Below are 23683 nucleotides of genomic sequence, written 5' to 3' on the forward strand. Positions count from 1 at the left end.
CTCTCTCAGGCAACATACCAAATTAGAGATTATATGCTAATTGCTAAAATACCACATGCATGTTCATGCAAGTAAAGCTGCTGGCACACAGATTCTGCTTTGCAGCGCTTCCATGTTCACACAGAGAGAGTGGCTAAACTGAGATGATGTGCTGATTTAGCTCCAGTCAAATTTAAGCAGAGATCCTTAGAAGAGTCCAGTGGGCACTCTTGCTCAACAGTCACTGAAGATGACAACCTGATCCTCATCGGCCGCAGCTCTTGCCATTTAAGGCTTGTAGGAGACTCAGACCATGCCAACCTAGGAATCAAATGCTACTCAAAAGGGGACAGGGTCAATATAGATGGCCACTGGTGAAGACTTAGAATAGATACCAAAGAGGAGAATGTAAAGACCAATGTAAATTTAATTGGTACATTAAAGCCATTTAAAAACAAAAGGTTTGTGATAAATTACTAGCACAGAAAATATACTGATTTCGAATAGTCAATAAAAGATACAATAATACATTTATCACAGTGTAATTGTAAATGATTGCATTGATTACTGTTATTTACTTGATTTTTTGTAGCATTTACCAGACGAGATATAAATATTGGTAAGAGACATAACCAATAATAAAAGATTTGACCAAAAGGAAGACCAAACAAAACAAACATGATACAATTATAGATCAGATGAGCCCGGGTGGTTATTATCAGTAAGCAGTGCCTTTTTTCAGTCCCAGAGGAAAATCAACTCACATTACATTTTAAACGTATTAAAACGACTCCCAAGGGAATATATATAGGATATATGTAATGGCATTTATTAGTTACTGCAGTTACTTTTTTATAAAGTTTCAAGATCAACCATTAACTAACCACAAATCTGCCACAAAATGTATTTTGTACATTACTTCCACCCAGAAAATTTATTTCATACATCTTAATGATAACGCTAAATAGTGTTGTTTTCTGAATAATAAACATACTCATCCTTTTGATGCAATGTTAAAAAAAACTGATACAACCAACACATTAAACATGTCAAGATGCTGAAATGACACATCATACTAAAAAAAACTCACACATAACCAAGAACATAAAATGCATCTGCATTATCAGCATAATTTATCTGGAAAAAGTGGGACGTTTAGAAGCAATACCTGAAACACAGACAGAAGAGATATAGTTATATATAATAAGAAATGTTTAAAAATATATATAATATATTAATAAAATAATAATTTTGAACAGTGTGCATATATTTCTTTTTCTTTCTTTTTTTCTTTCTTTCTTTCTATATATATATATATATATATATATATATATATAGCCTACACTACACATTTAAAAAAGAAGAAGAATATTTTTATTCAGCAAGGACGCATTAAATTGATCAAAAGTGACAGTAAAGACATTTATAATTTTAGAAAAGATTTCAATTTCAAATAAATGCTGTTTTCCGAATAGTCTTGAAAAAAATGATCATGGTTTCCACAAAAAACCAACACAACTATTTTCAACATTGATAATAAGAAATGTTTCTTAACAAGCAAATCAGCATATTATAATGATTTCTTTATGAAATAAATGCAGTCTTGATGAGCATAAGAGACTTCTTTAATATCAAAGAAGTCTCTTACGGTCAACAAGACTGCATTTATTTCATTTAAAAAATCATTATAATATGCTGATTAGAATTCAATACCCAAAACGAATATCATATATGGGTATTGAATATATATATATATTATATATACTGTATATATTCAATACCCAAAATGAATATCATATATATATATATATATGGTGCGGTAAAATACGGAAGATCATAAAGATTTTGGGGGGACGTTATGTCTCCATCAATAATGAAGTACTGTAACTGTATATTTATATGTAACTACGGATCATTAAAATGTTACAGCCAAACCAACACCGTAAACACTGTTACTAAGAGGGAACCTGAGAAACATAAGCTACACTTTGACGCTGCAAAGAGGGCGTAAGGCAGGGGAGTGTGAACACTGCACCTTTGAAAGGAAGAGGAGGTGGACGAGTCTGCTTTACAAGATCACTCTGATGCAGCGCCTCCACTATCCAGGAGAGAGCAGTAGAGCAGTACTCCACCTGAGTCAGAAAGAGACAGAGTATCATTCAAAAACCCGAGGTCCTCTTTAAAGTGCAGCCTCATTAATTACATCGATCGGCTGACAGCTTGGCAGATACTCAAAGCGGATCTGCATTCTAAAGGAGGATGACGGATGGTCCTTGGTCTGCGCTGAGCAAGCAAACGCAACAGCTGCAGCTAAAATAAGCCAAGACTCATAGTCTCACACCCACAGACACATGTGTGCGCTCTGTGGGGCACTAATGGGTTTTAAAAGCACTTGTGGCTGTGTTTGATAGCCACAGGTAGACAGGTGCGTGTTGCCGCCACTAACCTCCGACTCCAGCTTTCTCAACCTGCGATCGTGATCACGAATCTCCACCATCTGCTTCAGGACGCTGTCCACCCTACGCACACATATGGACACAAATACACACATGCTGTCATTCAAGACGCTGGTGCCTGATTCAGCAGGATTTGACAGTCTCCATGTCTCCCCCTTCACACGCACAGAAACACGAAACTAGAGCTGCCACTGCGAGGTTACTAAATGCCCCCAGGTGTGTATTACATTCAGATCTACTTGTCAAGGACAGACATGTTTCACACTCACTCCTTTTTTTTATAAAACTCATATTTGAAGTAAAATAAGTTGGCAATTGTTGATCTGAGAGAACGAAAGAACAGTAATAGGAGTGACTGACTTTGTGGAGGTGCGTTTGAGCCGCTCCGTGTCGCTCTCTCTTTGTTTCTTGCCTTGCGTGGAAAGCAGGTTCTCCTTCAGCGTCGACTCCCATGTGTTTAGCAAACTTGCCTCTTTGGTTTTCAGTACCAGCACTAAGTTAAGAGATGCACTTCGCGGTTAAAGACAAACTTTGCAAATGAGGCTTTGCGTGTGGTGTAGAAATATTTGATTGTGCATGTAAAATAAAAATCACAAGGGAGAACATACTAAAGTGTTGGCTCTTAATGGAAGGCAGTCTCTGGATGACCCTTTTGACGAAGATATGCAGGTGGGAGATGATGATGAAGGGCGGGGAGAGGCAGGGGCGCGAGTGGTACTCCACAATCAGGTTGTAGCGCTGGAACTTCCAGTGCACATCGCTGTGCTCCTGGACTTTATTGAATGTGTAACTGTAGACAGATCACATGAACAGTAACACACCATCAAATTAAGCAATATGGTAAGAGAGGTCATGCTGTATTGTGAATCAAGCAGTTGCAGAAATGGATCCCCTTCAGCTGTAAGTATTTTCACAGTACTGCATGGCCTCAAGTGTTTCATTGCTAGGGATGCACCAATATTAAAATGCTGTCCGATACCGAAGCCAGTTATTATTTTTATATGGGCAAAAAACCGTAGGGTCCATATTAAAATTCAATACTATTTTGTCTAAAAATAAAATTAATTTGATTAAATGCTAAAGGTAGGCTAGCTAGGTATTATAAATGTACTGTATGAATAATGGATATTCAGATTTGCTAAATATTACATTTAACAGTGTTTTTCCACAATAATTTAAATATTAACGCATTAAATAATAGCAAATATTTTTTGTAATATAATAAATGTCTTTACTGTCATATTTGACTAATTTAATGGATCCTTGCTGAATAAAAGTTTAAAAAATCTTATTGACCCCAAACTTTTAAAAGGTAGTGTAGGCTATTACTCTTTATATTAACTAAACATTTGTAATTAGTTATCTATGTTATCATTTATTAGTTATCATTTGTAATCAGCCCATTTTAATTAAAATGTTACTTAACTAAGCAAGTACATTAGATTTAAGGATGAAAACTATTCATTTCATAATATACAATTAATAAACACTCCACCTGCTTGTGCTCAAGTGCCCACTGAACGGAGAACCAACTTTTGGAGAAATCTAGTAATCTGACACTTGCAGTTTTATCCAGATATTTTAAAGTCCATGTAAAATCACTGCTTTAAATTCAAACATGAAGATATTGCTGATGTTATATCAGTGTTGATGGTGCAGTTTTTTTTTACCTGAACATTGCAATGAGCAAGTTCACCAATAGAATATTGGTGACCAACAAGTAGACTGACAGCAGAATAAGGACCAGCCAATTAGCATCAGACTGTGGGCAGGGCTCCGCCCCGTCATGGATGAGAGTGACGTTGTCTGTACACTGTTTCTCATGTCGCTTGTCAGCTAGACGAGACAAAAAAATAAATAAATCTTATCACAAAAGAACCAATAAAATGAGCTGAGTGTACAAAAGTTTGTGGACAGTAAGATTTTTTGTAAGAAATGAATAGTCTTATTTAGCAAGGATGCATTAAATAGATCAAAAGTGACAGTAAAGACATTTATAATGTTAGGGTACGTTTACATGACAATGATGTACTAAAAACAGAAACGTTTTCCTTTGAATTTGTTATGTACAGATGACAATGATGTCAAAACGATATAACGATTAAACGACTAAACACGCTGTATTATGCTGCCTGGCCAGTAGTTGGCAATAGTTGGCTGAAACCGCAGTTTTTAGTTGAAATAAGAGATATACTTATAAAATTTAAAATTTATTTAAATTTTTTCCAGTTTCAAGATTGATATTAATAAGAATTTCGGGCATCAAATCAGCATTTTAGAATGATTTCTGAAGGATCATGTGACACTGAAGACTGAAGTAATAATGCTGAAAATTCAGCTTTGATCACAGGAATAAATTACATTTTAAAATGTAATTATTTATTTGAAATTGCAATAATATAATTGTAACAATATTACTGTTTCTACTATATTTTGATCAAATAAGTGCAGCCTTGGTAAACATAAGAGACTTCTTTCCAAAACATTAATAAATCTTACCGACCCCAAACTATTAAAATGTATATGTGGTGATGGAACTGTATAGCAAGAATCATTCTAAAACAAACACACCCAAACACAGTTACAAACATTCAGCGATACACACATCAGAGACACAAAGACATACACACACACACATACCATCAATTTCATCCAGTGGTATCTGCCCATATATGTGCATATATGGCCTGTAAAACACTCGCCGAATTATCCAATCAGGACGAGTGTCGTAGGAGTACAGCAGTGCCTGATTGGCTACTCCATATGCCATTAGCCACACCCCCAGAAAGAACAGGAAGAAAAACACATCTTTCACCTGTGGAGTACATGAACATTCTTGAGCAGGATAATGTGCACTTATTAGGGCACGTTCAAAATAAAAGACTCCTCACCATTTTGCCAACTATTATGATTTTGGGACCAAGTTGTTTGTGAACTGCAAATATATGAATGAGTCTGAGGGTGAAGACCATATAGTCGACACACAGGACAGAACGACCAAAATTATATGTCCACGGAAACATCCTGTAACAAAAACACACATGCACTAACCAATACAAATACAATCACACACACACACACACAAACATAAACAAGACAGATTACACTCATTTAACCTGCAGAGAAGCCCGAGAATGAAGAGCGCGAGGGCCGTGATGTCACACTTGTTCCAGATGTCTTGGATGTACAACTTCATCCTTTGAAATACAGTGGTAGATCCTACAAAAAAAGTCTGAGAGAGATCAAAATTCAGTGACTGAACGAGTACATCAAATGTGCGTAAATGCAATCAAGATTCATACCTGTCGAATTTCCTCACAGACCAGAGTAAAAACCCAGAAATACAACACAAGCTCCAAAGGGGCGGGTCCGTGGGGAGGCGGAGGCTTGAAGTCAACCAATAGGACATAAGCAAACAGGAAGAGGAAGAGGAAGTACATCAGCACATTGCCTAGAAACGAAGTGACCGGTGCAAACCAGAACTGCCGCCATCGATGGAATATAAAAGGTCGTTTCCGAGGGACAGCCTTTGATGCTGTAATATAAAAAAATAAAATAAAGATGTAAACATCCCACAGCAAGTCAAAGTTTAACAGGATCTGTAGCCATCCAATTTAGACGCACCTTTTGGGTTTTCCTTTAAAGCATTACATTCCTCCACATCTTCATCCCTGTGAAGGACACATATGACACTCTTTATTTTATCTGCATCATCTCTAATTTAGTGAAAATGTTTATGGCACTGAGAAACCATGAATTACGTGTTTGAGGTGTCAGCCAATAATAACTCGGCTCCATCGGCACTGTCGAGTTCTTTACCCTGATTAAAGTCATCTGGCATTTCATCCATCTCCAGCTCCCTAAGAGGTCGAATGGCATTAAAACTGAGAAAACTGTACCAAAAAGAAAATGTAACTTTCATGCCACAATACTGACTTGAAACTGATGAGTTTGGTGTAGATGAAGGGAGGCAGAAAAAATGAGAGGATCAGTTTCCACACCTCTGTATTGCTGTCCATGTCCCCCCACCAAATCTCTGACAACAAAGTCTATACCCATGGAAGAGATGAAGAACAATGACACCAGAAAACCTAGGCAAAACAGACACTTGAACATACAAACAGAGCAGATGCAGAGTAGCAAGAGAACCGCTGACCTGAACTCCGTCATGGCTGAAGAAGAGGCGGGCTTCAGCCGCTGTGGCCATCTGCAGACAGGTGACGCCACCCCATACAGGTGACTGTCTGATGAGAAGCTTGAAAGAGCGGCTCTCATTGCTCTGGTAACACTCACTGAACACATCTTTTATGAAAGTGATGAGAAAATGCATAACGCATATGAAGATCCACTCAAATACTGACAAGCACATAACATAATCTGTTATACACTATTGTTCAAAGGTTTGTTTTTGAAAGAACTCTCTTAATATTTTTGTGGAAACCGTGATACAAAAACAGTATTCTATGATGAATAGAAAATTCAAAAGAACAACATTTGAAATAGAAATCTTTTGTAACATTATACACATCTTTACGGTCACTTTTGATTAATTGAATGCATCCCTTGGCGAAAAAATAAAGTCTTGCTCTCCTCAAACTTTACAACTTAAGTGTAGTGGAGTAAAAAATCTGAGATCACATTGAAAATATGAGATATTTTAACCCTGAAATAAACTGACATTAAATGAAGACATATTTTAGATCCTGCACTATTAGGGCATTTAAAACGTGTGACACACGGCATAAAGAAATGCAAGGTCTAGAAACATGCTTGTAAGAGTCATTTTTATGTCAATAATGTGTATATTATTATTGTTTGCTTAGTGTGTTGATTTAGCAAGTAATGACTGAAAGTATAATTTTGTTTTAACTTTCTTTGAGAGGCAATTCTGATATTTCCTGTGTATATATATTTCAGTATTATTTCCTATGTTTTCTGATGTATAATTTGTGTTCTGTTTCTGAAGATTGAACTTGAACAGGTCTGCGCAAAGGAAATAAGCGAGAAACAGTTTTCTTACCATCTTGTCAGTCATTTATGGATAAAACTTGTGTTTGAACGTTTAAGGTAACACAAGATAAAGGTTTAACAAGTGTAATATCATAGGATACAGGATCCAACACGATTTTGGTATATTTTTGTATTTTTATTTGATTAAACTCACATTTGTTTGATTGTTTGATTTTTGAGTGACTTCTGTGACGAGTAAGAACCCATTTTTTCCTGCCTCTACAAGTGAAGTATCTACAATGCTTGCCTTTTTTCAACTTGAGTGCCACATTTTTAGACTGCCATGTGACACAACAGTCAAACATGTCTGTTAAACGCATGTCTATAGAAAAACAATAGAAATGCAGTGCAGTGGAATGAAAAAATATGTTCTGTGTGAATAGCCACTTACTGGGTCACTAACAAGCAAAAGTTAGTGTAAAAAAGTTAGTATAATTTCATTATTTTAAATAAGTTTAAATATGATAATAAAAATAACATTTTCTAAAAATGCATTTTTAAAAAAGAATGTAAAACACACTAGCGTTTTCATTAGCCGTCTCAGACTTTTGACCCCTATTGAAAAACCCATCTGAAATCTCTTTAACTTGACTGACACCCACCATGTGCCAGATTCTCAAAGGTCTGAGCTAGTTCCTTCATGGAGAGCTTGGTCTCAGTGTCTGTCTCCAACTTAGAGAGCTCTCTTAATATCTTACACCCGGCAAGAGCACTTAGCACCGACTCCCCCGCCTCATATTGAGAGAGAAAGAGAGTGAGAAAAATTATTACAATTTTGAAAAACTGACCATGTGAAATATCATGACCAAACAATCCAGCCATAATAAATAAACAATGCTGTGGTATTCTACATGCAGCAGATAACCTCATGAAGCCCAACATATTATGATCACAAGAGTAGCCAAATACGAGAAACCCTCCTGGACACTTTCACTTGCTAAATTTCTACAGTGACATCAACAACAGAATACTTTGGCTTTACTGCTTTAGCGTGTTACTGAATCTACACCACTAGGTGTCAGTATAGTGTCTAGAATAACTTTAATATGTAAATTTTATGTACTCATTGCAAAGGTTATCTGACAAAATATCTAACAAAATTAATTATGAGGTTAGAAATGATACGCAGGGAACCTGATATTAGTTTCAACTATGATGAGAAAAAAATATACCATTTCCCAGAAGTATATGGACATTTCTCTGCGATTCTGTAGTACGGCCCAAATAAACAGAGCTATCCAGGGAGACCTACAGCGCTCCCGCCGGTACACACTCTCAGTTAGCAGCAACTCATTCACATGCTGAAAAAAGAGGAGACAGAAACTACGATCACAACATTGTTATCAATAATGTATTAACATGTGTATTTATTTCACCAATCCCCAATACCTTTGAAAAAACCTGGCTGATACCTTCATTGCTTTCCTTGAGGAGATTCCCTGATGTAGACCAAGAGGGCCATAGTAAAATGGCTGACAGACATCTTCCATGATTTCCGATAACACCCGTGAAACCTGAGAGATGGAAAGATTTGGAAAGAACAGCATTTATTTATAATAGAAATACAGTAATTCTAACAATAAATCTTTACTGTCAATTTTGACCAATTTAATGCATCCTTGCAGAATGAAAGCATCAAAAGTGTTAAAAAATCGTATTGAACGATACTTTTGAAAGATAGAGTGAGTGTGTATATTATATATGCGAGTGTGTGTGTGTGTGTGGTTTCTGGTTAACATCTGTCTTTTTACCTCATATAGGGTGAGGTCTCGAACAGCAGATGGTGTGGGGAGGGTTGTTGCGTGGCTCTTGAAAGAGGAATTCTCATCAGGTAGGACAGATAATCGGGTCTGAGAGGCTGCTGAGCCCACTCGCTCCTGCAGCCTTCTCTGGAGGAATGAGGAGACCAGATCACAGTGCGACAGTGAGCTGTAAAGGCCCTCTAAACGATGGTGTGTTAGATAGTCCAGAATGTTCAAGCCGGTTTCCACGAACAGACGCACAAAATGGGGTTTGTCATTCACCAGCGCATCAGTCATTGATTCCTCCAGGTCTTCATACTGACAGAAAGATTAACCAATACAAGTGGTCATGTTAAAACACAGTTCAGCTATCTGTCCTGGCCAGTAATTGTAAACTGTGCTGGAATTGTTTTTATTCTGCTAGTACTCCTACCCTCCATTGGATTTCGCCATTGAAGAGTTCGCTCTTGGCGATATCCACCCTGTTCCAGGCCACTGCCAGCTTTAGCTCTTCAGTGTACTCGCTGGCATCATTAGAATCCCGTTTAGCAGCTGAACACACACACACACACACACATAAACCCACATGTAGCTACATACTGTAAACGTGTTGAATTCTCAAAGTAGGTGATTTAATCTCACCTCTTACAAGAGCTTTAAGGATGATTGTGTCAAAGTCATCAGGCCCTTCCTTGTCTCCATGGAACACGGTGATCAGATCTCTGTTATGATAGATACTGAGTACCTGTGTGAAAAAGAGAAAAGTTACTAAAAGTAAAGGAATTACCTTCGTCCTGCATGCACTCTCTATCCAGGCTCTTGGTGTACGCTCACCTGATCCACAAGCTTCTCCAGATCTGTCTCAGAAGGGAAATGTTTCTTGATTCTCTCTCTCACTCGGTCCTTGAGCTCAACACTGGCGCTTTTCCGGCTTTCCTCGTCAGCGGATGGCAAAGTGGGACTCACGGGCGGACTCAGAGGTGTGCTGAGGTCCCTCAGTATTCCTGCTATCAGGTCTGCTGCTGAACCCGACCCTGCCAGCACCAACCATGGAGTGGTGTTTTTCAGAGATAAATCCACTCTCTGCAGTGACAAAGAGATTATTTTAAATATCTTTAATATATAAATACATTTTTGTAATGCCATTTTAGATCTCTAGATCTCTACATGAGCAGCTATGACATACTTTAGTTTAACTGGTGAGTCTCATCCAAACAATAATGCCAAATGCAAATAGCAACATGGACATTGTGTAACAGGCCAAACCATGAAAAATAAATGAACAAAACAAAGTAAAGTAATTTGTAAACATGCATTGTTTTGTTCATGGTGACTCAGAGTACATTAAATAGGTACATAAAATAAAATAAAATTTAAATAAAATTCAATGTATTATATTATTTTGAAATAATAAACTTTTTTTTAAAATATTAATATTAAATAAATAAAATAAACTTGTGTAATGACCTCTAGCATTGAAGCATTTCCTGCGATCAGCACACACAAAACAGGAATCTCAATGCTGCCACTTCCTAGTGAGGACATGAAGAAGACTTGATTTGTTAACACAATGGTAATGCAGCATGTTTTTACTAATAATGCATTAAATCAAAACAAAAAAATAGGGAAAACAACTTGTTTCATAACTGCATTCTCTGTCTGCTCCACTAGAGAGCAGTGCACCCCTCATGACGTGCCAAATGAAACCATTCTGAAGGGATTTACTACACTAAATACCAAAACACTGCTGTTCTTCATAACAGTACACTATTGTTTAGATCCCTTTTTCCTTCCTCTCACTCTGTGTTTATTTGATAAAAGGAAGTGCATAGTTCCTTTTATCAGGGATGTGCCCTCAGGGATGAGCCTGTGCTTCCCATCACAGTGCTTGATGAAGGTGCTAGATAAACGATCAGGCCAGACTCATCCCCTCCATTACTAATTTGAAGCCCTCCGATTTATGGCGCTGACCTAGTATACCCTTGGCTTAAAGGGAACATACTGTATGTAACAGGTATAGAAATTATACTGTCAAATGTATGTATTGTTTAGTAGAATTAGAATTCTAGATATGTGGAAATGAGAGCACATGGTGACAAATGTGCATCATATTTATTTTATAGAAAACAAGGGCGATTCAAAAATAAGAGGCTGCTTATTTTTGTGTTATATCAGGTATGTTTTTTCTGTTGTATTTTTTTCTTGTTTAATGTGAATTTTTTTCTTTACTTAATTTATGTTTCATGCTTTTCCCTTTTGCGTTGTAACTGCATGGGAGAGAGAACAAGGGCAATTCACTCCTAAAGAGGCTGCTTATTTGTGTGTTATATCAGGGAATAAAGGATCCAGCGAAACTGCCACCTGTCCCATGTCCAACAACCATAAAGCTACACAACGCAGAACTAAAGTGTTTATAACTGGTGTCGCTGGACGTAGAAGAACATTTGTTCCACTGACAAGGACTATTTTAATCCAAATTCTTAACTAAAGTGTTATATTATGTATTATTTTGTATTTGTGTATGTAAGTGGATGTATAGTTGTTAAATGTTTGTATCTTTATGTGAGTGTCAAAGATGAATTTCTGCTTGGTGAAAATCTGAACGGACAATAAACTGACTAAGGAATTAGGAATTTGCTGTTGTGCTCTATGGTCAAGAAGAGTTCAAACATGTATTATTAGTGCTTTTTAGTTGAACGGTCTTCTCTCTCTTACCCCAGATGCCAGTGCGCTGATGGGAGATGAAGTCCTCCAGGTTGGCTCTGAACAGTGTCTCACTCCCTCTGTGGCCTACACTCCCATCATCCACGAGGAGGAAGGCCTGGTGGTTGTTGTCCAGGCAGCTGGATTCATGTGGCAAGTTGTGCACATAGTACCGTGCCGGGAACCTACCCTTGTATAGAGTAACCAACAGTATATTTTTACTGTTAGCCTAGGGTGAAGTCCTTCAACCGTTTTCAAAACTCTATTCAGGTTTTTATGAGATTTACTGAAATGCTACTGTACACTCTGTAAAAAGTATCTGGACACTGAGCTTCACTTAAAATGATCAAACCAGATGGCCTCAACAAACAAATTGTACATAACTTTGCCACTCTGAGATATTTTTGCAACTAGATTTAAAGGGGTAGGCTACTTCACCACTGGCAAGATGGGCTTTTAATAAAACGTGGCTGCCTATACAGTAGAAAAGCTAAAATATATATTTTTTTAAATCTGTGCAACTTGACTGACTAGAGTAAACAGTGTCTTCCCTTTTGCCAAATAGGTAGGAAAACTTCAACACCCATAATGCACTGGGCATGTTGCCCTCCAAGGCCAGGTTGCTATGGATAGTTAAATACTGCCTTGCTTCAGTATAGGAAACACTTCTTAGCAAACTTTTAGTCATAATGGTGTCGATTTGTATTGTTCTCGGGTGCAAGAACTCAAAGAGTAAACGTTTAGGGAGAGTGAGTTACTTTCGGTTTACAGTGAAGGAACCAGCGCGTTGTAGGCAGTGGTTAAAGGCTGCAAATAATTCGCCTTTGGCTAAGCCACACCCTACAATGTAGATTGACCAATCACAGCGCAGCCAAGAACGAGCTCCCACAGAGGTCCGACACTTTTTCACAGCGCTCCATTGACTTTAACACAGGCGTCTCATATTTTTGGTCTCGGCAGGCTATTACTGTCGTAGTTTTATCAAAAATATGGTTAAACGTTGTGCCTGGGGCATTTGTAACACAGATACACGATTATAGAAGTGAATAGAAGGAGCAACACTGTTCATGCAAAGCTGGGTAGGTCCAGCTTTGCATGAACAGTGTTGCTCCTTGATATTGTTAGTCCCAGCCTCCGTCTCGATTAGTAGGATATGCGGTGGTTAATTTTTTTTACTGTGACCGGTATGCTTTTGCCTCTATTTGGATGCCTTGTTGTTCCTTGCGTTTCAACTGTATGTCGTGAATATAGCCTTCGAACGTATATTGCAGCCCCTTTTGACTACTTCTATCGGACACTTTATTTGCTACTTTATAAAAGTTGAATAAAATTTCAGCAAGAAGAGCGGTCACAGCATAAGCCATGTTGATACCAGAGCCCAGATGAAGTTAGTTTGTCGGACGTAGCAACAGTAACTAAGGGGGGCGGGGCTTAGCCAAAGGCGAATTGTAAATATGGGGAGAACACCGACATAGAAAATCTGAAAAACCTCAGTGTTTGTAATCAGAATTTAAAACCGGAGGACCACAAACAGTGTTTTAGGCCAAACAGGGGAAAACTCAAAAGTTCCGCCCAACCACCGAAGCAAAACACCGTCGTGTGCAGGTAAGAAAGTGTTTCATTTTCATCAGAATGCTGTTTAAAGAGTAGACAAAGTACGATACAACAACAGTGATAAACCTACCCTTACAATAATTGTTCTGTTCATAACCTTCTGTCGATCTGACTGTACGTGGGCGGGAATACAAAAATGCAGATATATAATCTGTAGTTTTCACAAAAGGCCTGGAGCTGTCAAAGGTTGCTGACTAATAAACGTGTCCAATTTCCAAGAAAGATTATTAATTATTGTTTTATAGTATTTTAAAATAATAATAGTGATGACATAAATCATGATACATGATGCTAATTAAATATTAAATCTACACAGCAAAATCCCCCGTGTTAAATTAACACTCCTCGGTGTACATATGTGTCCACACAGGGTGTTAAAAATTAACACTGAAGGAGTGTTGAAGTTAATGAGATAATTAAGTGATGATTGAGCATTATTGAAGATACCTGATGTTAATAAGCAGAATCATTGAATGAAAGAGAAACACAAGAACTACTGACTTTGAGCCATTACACATTATTGCACGTACTATTACCAGTTTGACTTTGTTTCTGTCATACATCTACTCACGGTCTTATTTAGATTTAATAGAAGTTTAGATGGTAATGTTTTATGGAATGTTTTGTTTCAAGGGTTATGTCACCATTATAGTAATAAGTGTTTGCTTTAGTTGGGCTCTTGACCCCTTACTTTTTAATATTAGTTTTTCTCTGGCTGCTCCAACTCTGTGTTTATAAAGCACATTTGTTGTGGCAATAGAAACTATGACCTATGGCCTATTTTGATCATACAGACTATTTAGTGCAATTGATCTACGATCAAGTTAGGCTTAAGATGTTTATGGGAAACGCAGCCCAGGTCATGATGGTTATGTGTCGATGATAAAATTACAATCCTGTAGTGTCCTGATTCACTGATCTCACCCAGCATTATAAATTGATTATACAAATGCTTTAATAATTTTGTATTACAGTAGCTAATTCCAGTAATGCTTTAATAATCTTAAAGTAGGAGAAAAATAATCACACACAGACATCAAGAATCTACATATGAATCTCAACAATGGTGACAATCACACAAATGCTTCATGTTGCAGTGCATGATGGGAGCCACCAATCAAAACACATCCATGGCTCACATCATGCATTGCAGCATGAATAAATTATGCAGCTGAATTGTCCTGTAATTTTCATTGTTTTTTTTCTGTTTGCTTTTATTTTGCTATTGTTTTGTTATAACTTTAGTAACTTGTTTTGTGATGTTCAGAGTTGATTTGTTTGTCACTAGTTTGTTTATTGTCACCATTGTTGAGATTCATATGCTGATTCTTGATGTCTGTGGATCTAAACACAAGACCTTCTGTGCACACAGTATTTTCAAAATTGTTCATATTGCTGTTGGATCTCAAACTGTAGAATCTCAGGGCTACAATCACCAATGTTAACATCAGACATAAAGCATATAGTCAAAGATTTAGACTCTGAATAACATCAGTGACTCAGGTCACTACATGATGATAATGTCATCATCCAAAAATTTTGTGAGCAGATCATGTTTTCTCTTGCAGTAACAAATGTGCTTTTTTTAAACACAATGTCAAAAGCGTCAGAGAAAATCTAAGCTAACATTAAAAAATGAAAAGGGTTAAGAGCCCAACTAAAGCAAACACTAACCACCATAATGGTGACTTGAAATGAAAAATTCCATACAACATTACCGTCTAAACTTCTGTTGAATCTCAAGAACCTTTGTAGATGTATGACAGAAATAAAGTCAAACTGGTTAATATTAAGTGCAATAATGTGTAATGGCTCAAAGCCAGTTGTAGTTCTTGTGTTTCTCTTTTTTTCTGTTCCTGTTGTTTTTCTTGCCTTCAATGATTCTGCTTATTAACATTAGGTGTCACCACTAATGGCCAATCATCACTTAATTAATCACTTAATTATCTAATTAACTTTAACACTGCTTCAGTGTTAATTTTAACACCCTGTAGTGTGGACACATATGTACACTGAGGAGTGTTAATTTAACACTGGAGATTTTGCTGTTATTATTAATACCATTATCATTAATTAATTAATTTTTAACTGTAAAGATCTGTAGAAATATTAGTGAAATCAGTTTTGGCCTTATCAGGGTCTATTAATCACATTAACTAGATATGTTACACAAATTTGATTACCATGAAGCGTACTATAGTTTGATGACCATAAAGTGTACTAAACATGAAATATTACTATAAATGTGTATATATATATATATATATATATATATATATATATATATATACAGTATAAATATACACTCACCGGCCACTTTATTAGGTACCCCATGCTAGTAACGGGTTGGACCCCCTTTTGCCTTCAGAACTGCCTCAATTCTTCGTGGCATAGATTCAACAAGGTGCTGGAAGCATTCCTCAGGGAGTTTGGTCCATATTGACATGATGGCATCACACAGTTGCCGCAGATTTGTCGGCTGCACATCCATGATGCGAATCTCCCGTTCCACCACATCCCAAAGATGCTCTATTGGGTTGAGATCTGGTGACTGTGGAGGCCATTTTAGTACAGTGAACTCATTGTCATGTTCAAGAAACCAATTTGAAATGATTAGAGCTTTGTGACATGGTGGAAGTAGCCATCAGAGGATGGGTACATGGTGGCCATAAAGGGATGGACATGGTCAGAAACAATGCTCAGGTAGGCCGTGGCATTTAAACGATGCCCAATTGGCACTAAGGGGCCTAAAGTGTGCCAGGAAAACATCCCCCACACCATTACACCACCACCACCAGCCTGCACAGTGGTAACAAGGCATGATGGTTCCATGTTCTCATTCTGTTTACGCCAAATTCTGACTCTAACATCTGAATGTCTCAACAGAAATCGAGCCTCTTTTTCCTATTTGTAGTGGAGATGAGTGGTACCCGGTGGAGTCTTCTGCTGTTGTAGCCCATCCGCCTCAAGGTTGTGCGTGTTGTGGCTTCACAAATGCTTTGCTGCATACCTCGGTTGTAACGAGTGGTTATTTCAGTCACTGTTGCCCTTCTATCAGCTCGAACCAGTCTGGCCATTCTCCTCTGACCTCTGGCATCAACAAGGCATTTCCGCCCACAGAACTGCCGCTCACTGGATGTTTTTTCTTTTTCGGACCATTCTCTGTAGACCCTAGAGATGGTTGTGCGTGAAAATCCCAGTAGATTAGCAGTTTCTGAAATACTCAGACCAGCCCTTCTGGCACCAACAATCATGCCACGTTCAAAGTCACTCAAATCAACTTTCTTCCCCATACTGATGCTCGGTTTGAACTGCAGGAGATTGTCTTGACCATGTCTACATGCCTAAATGCACTGAGTTGCCGCCATGTGATTGGCTGCTTAGAAATTAAGTGTTAACGAGCAGTTGGACAGGTGTACCTAATAAAGTGGCCGGTGAGTGTATATATATATATATCAATAAATATAAATGCAAAAATAATTATTGTTGTGGCTCACACATTTTACGTGTTGCTTTCATGTGAAGTGCTCATAATAGAGCAGAATGGACTCATAGTACCTGTTCGTTTATGAGTTGATGACGTTGGTAAATCAAGCCCCAGGGCGCAACACCAACAGCAATAACTTTGGCCTGGGAAAGAGATGAAGCTGTTGCACAATGATCCCTTACTGCCTCACCTACACAGCGGCCAACACCCTCCCTCAGACCTGACGTCATGATCCAAGCCCCTGGGAAAAGAGAGAAAAAAACACAGGAAATGTTACTATTACCTAAATTACACAGAATACATCAGCGTCACAAACACAATCACTGATAATGAAAAACAAAGTATTTAACATAATGCAACACACAACTTCTGGATTCAAGCTAGGCTTACCATTTACATAAAAACCTTATCTGCCAAGCATCGCTTCAAACACGCACAGGAGGAATTCCAGTTTGGCCTGTCTATCACTGACATTAAGACTAATTACCGGGTTCATGGTTAATAACAGTTATTTTCCAGAACACATTTCAGGTAAGCTACCTGTCCAAATTTACTCTGTGAGACAGAGGTGGCCAAATCATTTACTCAGAACCATATCTGCATCTGAGTTAAAACTTTTAAATACAAAAAAGTTAAATGTACACAAAATATACTTGTACATAGCATGTCTATGCACCCATAGCAAAATTGCAGTCCATTTTTGTTATCAATATGGTAATTCATGCCTTATCACCAGTAGATGTCTTCAGAGTGACACACAGATCTGTCATGACAAGTCTGTGTGTTTTTAGGTATGGGAATGGCGTATTTTCAGTGTTGATATTTGGGCTAGGGTCATTGGGCTAGTTTTGTTACCCAGATAGGGAAGCCCTGATCTGCGGCAACAAAACAGCTGCTTAAAGGTAGGCAATTTGTTTTATTAAAACTTTTTGTTATACTGGTTTAAAATCTTTCTTCACATCCTGATATAGAAATATATAGTATATGTAGTATAAAAATAACAGAAGTGGTCTAAATATTAAAACATGTTCTGTGGAAGTCTCAGGACCAAAAATTTTCGTCCAATCATTGCATTCTGTCTGAATTCCCTACCTGGCTGTCAACATATGTATTTCCATACCTCCGCGCACCTGCTCAGGCAGACATCACACGTCATCAGCGCGTTCTGTAAGGCTAGACAGACGTCAGTCACCGAGCGCCACAAACAGTTCAAAAGCCTTTTACAGTTCCACCTGGACCAAAACAACGAGCTTATGCTGCGTTCATGCGATGTCATAACTGTAATTATGAGATGGCAACCTGTGATGTTTTACCCAGAGCTGTTCACATACTCAGATTTATACATTTCTATTTCAACAATATCAACGCCGGAATGAATCTGCAGGTGGTACAAGTCTGAGCTCTGTAAGTTGTTTCTGTTCATTATTATTGTAAAGTTATGTGCTTTGAGACATGAGGTAATTTATCGCCATCTCTTATGATGTTTAGCAGACTCTGCCGTGTGTGTTCATGTGTTTTGAAGGAGACGTGGCTTTGGAGACGCTCTGAGGGAGGGTGGGATCTCATGCTTTCAAAGCTAGCTTGCTAGCTTGCTATAATCATCACAATCTGATATTAACTAAAAGGTTGTTAGTATGATAAGTATATTATGTGTGTATATGAAGACTGCTGAGGGATGTCAGAAAAACATACAAAAATAATAATCACAATTATTCTGCCATGTGATAAGTGTTTTGTATTAATTATTAATTTATTTCAGTTAGTTTTCAACCACTACAAGATTTATTTATTTTTTTACTTTTTTTGATTTTTTTTTAAAAACTTTATTTTAGTTAAAGAAAATGTCACATGACTATTAAAAATAACAACAGCCTTAATCTCAGTTTTAACTTTAGTATACAATAATAACCCAGGTCCAAGGGTGAAGGTAGGGCTAACAGTCCACATGTGATTTATTAGTATAGAGTGTATAAAGGTTTCAAGCTCGTAAGATTACATAAGTGAGCTAAACATACACAAGCAGGAGAGGTTACCTGTGCTCTGTGCGGCCCGGACAAGACCCTGTCTGATCACTTCTCGCACCCAGGTCTTCACCTGCTCCTTCCCCTCTCCCCCCACAACTGACACCACCAGATTGGGTACCGGCAAACCCCATTGTGACGTCATCAGCGAGTACACATTGTCAGGTGGTGTGTCATGTGCCAGACGCAGGAACTTGGGGATACAAGATGAATGACATATAAATGCACAGCAGAAAAACGGTCTTGAGCGTTTCTGTTACTCAGCCTAAACTAAGGTATAAAGGGATCCTGACAAACGTGACATTCAGAAATGTTGCACAAACGTGCATTATATTTATGTTGTCGCTGTGTGTAGGAAGGGATTTGTGTCAAAGGTGAAAGACTGAACAATGGATCTGCCGGAGTATTAAATGGTGCCAACTCTCAAAATTCTTTGGCATTCAAGAGTGGTTTTGTTTTGTTTAATGTTAATTGGCTTTAATAAGAAATGTGTACAGCTTCAGGCGCTTTGGGGTGGCTTAAAATGACGTTTATAATCACTGCGGATTGAACATTTTCTTTGTTCTTCCCTAATTACTCAGCGATCTGGCATACTTTTACAGGAAATTAAAATAGAGTATAGTGTGTTCAATAAATTGTACTGCTGTTTAACAACATGCTAGTTAATTAAACATTTCCAGAAAAAGTACAGTGTATAAAAACTTAAAACATAAAATTTTCGTGAGAATTGAAAATGACATGTGATCTATAAACTTTATACTTTCTATATGCATGTTTTTTAATGGTTGTGCCTCTGCTTTGCTTTGCAAAATGTGTGTTTTTCATTTATAACATGATCTTAATAAAAATTTTTTTTTTTTTTACTTTTATTTATAAATTACTTTCGCCATAATTGAGAATGTAGTTAATGTAGAAATTAACAAACCATAAATGCTGTAAAACTATTGTTCACTGTTAAGGTCACATTTACCGCTGTTAAGCGAATTTTCGCAGGCAAAAATCAGTAATTTTAACAGGAATTCGGGCGAGTAAGGGGGAAAAATTTCCCACACAGATTTCACAATGGATTCAGTTGGTTCATTGACCAACATAAAACTGCTTGGTTTTACAGTGAATTCTGTGTGAGCTCTGTTTCATACATCGCTACACTATTGACACTGTTTTCAGAATTTTGCTGAAATATTGCTAATTTGAGAAATGCATTAACTAATGTTAATGATTAGAGTATTATCAATTAAACATAGTTGCATTGTCAGATGGGAGTTCATATTCTGGGTTAAAGTAATTGATTGTGTGTTCTTAAGCAGGAGTAAAAAAGAAAAGAAAAAGCGAGATACCCACAGGACTGTTTCTGCGTCCAGCTCCAGCAAACTCCAGCTGTCCAAAGGCATCAGTGGGGTTTTCAGAGGTGTGCTGTGCACTGTCCCATTGGCTGACAACATGATCATCTACCGTTATGGATGCATGGAGTTCCCGTGCTCCACCACACTGGCACAAAGCCCCATTACTGCCACAGAGAGAGAGACAGAGAGAGAGAGAAAACTGTCAAAACAGGTTTCAGTGGGTTTCGAATTCACATATACTATTCAAGCCATCATTTCGGAAGAAGAAACTCGAAGACAAAGAGAGATAATTAATCAATCTCCTTAATACATGTGTCTCATTTACACAGGATAAAAGGTACATTTATTTCTAAAGACATTAATAGCTGAAATTAAACCAAAAAAAAGTTACAATGGACACATCATCCCTTGAATAAATAAATTATATGAAGTACCTGCCCAAACCCTAATATGAATAAAGCCCATTTAATATAACAATAGCTTGTCATAAAGGGAAAAAGGACAGGGAAATTATACTGTGTGTGTTGACAAATGGCTAGGAGTTCACCTTCCTTCATTCATTCCAAAAAAAAGGAAAAAAAGTCATGTTTGTTGACCAACCCTGCATTGCCAAATCAGAGACTTAACGGCTCTGATCATATTACGAGAGGCTGAACGTCAGTTTTAAATGACAGAGTATGAAAGGACTGAATAGTTTTCTGCGTACACAAACTGAATGAAAGAGAAAATGACTGTTGTACCTGGATGCGTCCTTCAAAAAGGTGGTGCACTCTCTCTTTTTAATCAACTTCGGGATCCAGCTCTACAACACAGAAGTTACACAGACATTTTCACGGGCAGATTGTTTTTTTTTCCATTCATTGTCACTGGCCGAGGAGAACAAACAATAAGACTATGCTTGATAGAAAAAGAATTTCCATGGAAATGTCATGTGTGAAATGCAATCCTAATCACAGAAACTAACATTTTATTTGGCTTCTGCCCAAAAATGAAAATGTTGTCATCACCCTCATGTTGTTCCAAACCTGTATGAGTTTCTTTCTTCTGTTGAACACAAAATAAGATATTTTGAAGAATGTTGGCAACTACAGTTGATGGCAGCCATTGACTTATATAGTAGGAAAAAAATACTATGGAAGTCAATGGCCACCGGGCGTCAACTGTCTAGTTACCAACATTCTTCAAAATATCTTCTTTTGTGTTCAACAGAAGAAAGAAACTCATATAGTTTTGGAACAACATGGGTTGAGTAAATGATAACAACATTTTCATTTCTACAATCAATTAACATTTTAATAATAATAATTTTAATCATATAGTATAACTGTACTAATTATAATTTTATAATAAAAATGACTTCTGCATGTAATATTAGAGGAGATGGTTGTATTTGGAATCAATGAAAATGTCAAAAATAATAAAAAATATTTAAAAAAAACGTGATTATTAAACCAGATGCTGAAATATGCTAATCAAACATGCAAGATATCATTTAGGAACATTTGAAACAAATAGAAAGAGAAAGACTGCTTACCTAAAATTAAACAAACAAGGACAACTTGTTTCCAAAACTACAAACAACTTATTTCTTATTTATTCAACACAATAAATACATTATAGCTTAATGTACCCCAAAAAGATTGATAATTCGGCATAACACAAAATATACTCGTTTTTTATATTTATTTATTTATTTATTTATTATTATTTTATTTATTTATTCTTTTCCCCTCACCTGTGCCTGCAGGTCTTTGCTCTGTATTGAGCAAGTACTGCGATAACCTGTTAAACAACCTTAATTATGGTGCTTTAAATTGTGACACATTTGGTCAATCATTTTCTCTGACCTTCCTAAGCAACATCACACTATTTCAGAGACAATCCAAACCTGACTGTAAAGCCATTAAAACAGCCATGACATTTGCATGAAGCCAATAATTGTTTAATACTACATATCCTACTACATTTTACATATTAAGGTGGCTACTGTTGTAAGTAGGAGTGGCAATATTTGTATTTGTCTCCCTTTGATAAATTGCTTCTATTTATATTGTTCTCACTTCTCAGTCCGTTGGATAAAAGCGCGCGACTATAAACGAATAAATGCAAATATAAGATAGAATACGCAGCGCGTGAAGATTACAAACTGTGTTATGGAAACAGCTTGGTAGGCCAGAGCTTTGCCATTAAACTTATATTAGCATATAAATAAGCGCAATCAAATTTTTTTTTTTTTTTACATCTTAATAGCCTACAGTGGCATGAAAACATTAAATCCCTTAAAATATTAACTTGACAAAGCATTAACAATGAATTGCTGTATTAACTCACTTCCGTATTGATACATTAAGGTGGCTTTGCACGTCGTCATGTATTGCCAAATAACACTAACGTTATTTACATTAATAATGTATCAAACATAGGTAGCCTACCTGATGGTTTTCGGACTTTCTCTCTCCTCCGCCTCCTTCATTTTCTTTCTCAATTTTCTTCATTTTGAACATCTTTCCGTCTTAGAGTTTGGGTTTATTAGGGATCAATTATTCTTCAGATGAGCTCCATGGGTCTAGTTTCAATAATGCTCTAGTTTGCCATCAACGGGATTCCGAGATATTCAATGAAACTTTTACTAAAGCCGCGCATTTGATAGCCCCGCCCACACTAGACTTCCCACGCGCGCGCTCCGCTCCTCCTGGACGCATTCCAGCACGAGCTCATGATGGTCTGTTACTGTTAAATTAACCAAACAGTTGTGGGCGGTGAGGGATAGAGAAAACAAATATACAGGCATGATACGAGTAGAACAGGGAGAAGATAAGAATTTCCACAATGGTTTTAAACCACACACTTGCTGACAAACTGATTTATAACGAATACATCGTGTACCCTAATCGTTTGCTGTGATGGCTAATAGGCTATTGATGACGAATGCTTTATAAGCTACTCCCGCTATATTATTTCGCTATGTAACGTTAGGTCTACAGGCTGTTAGAAACCGGATACCTGGTTGTAAGAAAAGGTTTCCATATTTCATGTCCCTACAGGCGTGTCTTTTTGAAGCACTATATTGACCTTAAGATGTAATTCTGCGTGGCCAGTTATGCTGGTTTAACTGAAGTTCGTTTTAGCTCCAGGAAGTAAAAAATGGGATGTGTCTTTAGATATCAACCCCCTAAAATATATAAATATATTTGTGAATTAGTAACTAGCAACTATAGCCTACTGCATTTCCACTCAGAACTGTATTTTGAAGGGTAGGCACCTATTAGGCAAGTTTTTAGAAAACTCACCAGACATACGAGTATACCTAAAATTGGAGGAAATAGAC

General features: G+C 37.2%; 1 protein-coding gene across 1 annotated transcript; it reads right to left on the reverse strand.

Moving 5' to 3' along the window:
• Nucleotides 1-870: 870 nt before the first annotated feature.
• Nucleotides 871-22980, reverse strand: trpm4a (transient receptor potential cation channel, subfamily M, member 4a). The gene is made up of 28 exons (XM_056255241.1): nucleotides 22788-22980; nucleotides 21096-21157; nucleotides 20354-20519; nucleotides 19025-19205; nucleotides 17063-17232; nucleotides 11903-12080; nucleotides 10655-10719; nucleotides 10022-10270; nucleotides 9830-9932; nucleotides 9621-9739; nucleotides 9197-9505; nucleotides 8858-8959; nucleotides 8618-8746; nucleotides 8048-8177; nucleotides 6592-6737; nucleotides 6372-6484; nucleotides 6197-6295; nucleotides 6060-6106; nucleotides 5738-5970; nucleotides 5552-5667; nucleotides 5327-5459; nucleotides 5076-5250; nucleotides 4106-4271; nucleotides 3044-3225; nucleotides 2796-2928; nucleotides 2426-2498; nucleotides 2015-2111; nucleotides 871-1147 (listed from the first exon to the last, which is right to left on the reverse strand). Exons 1-28 carry the CDS (start codon nucleotides 22857-22859, stop codon nucleotides 1113-1115), a joined length of 3783 nt encoding a protein of 1260 aa, XP_056111216.1. The 5' UTR covers nucleotides 22860-22980; the 3' UTR covers nucleotides 871-1112.
• Between the last annotated feature and the right edge of the window lie 703 nt (nucleotides 22981-23683).

Source organism: Rhinichthys klamathensis, unplaced genomic scaffold, assembly GCF_029890125.1.
Source record: "Rhinichthys klamathensis goyatoka isolate OS25496 unplaced genomic scaffold, OSU_Roscu_1.1 h1tg000119l_1, whole genome shotgun sequence".
Lineage (NCBI taxonomy): Eukaryota > Metazoa > Chordata > Actinopteri > Cypriniformes > Leuciscidae > Rhinichthys > Rhinichthys klamathensis.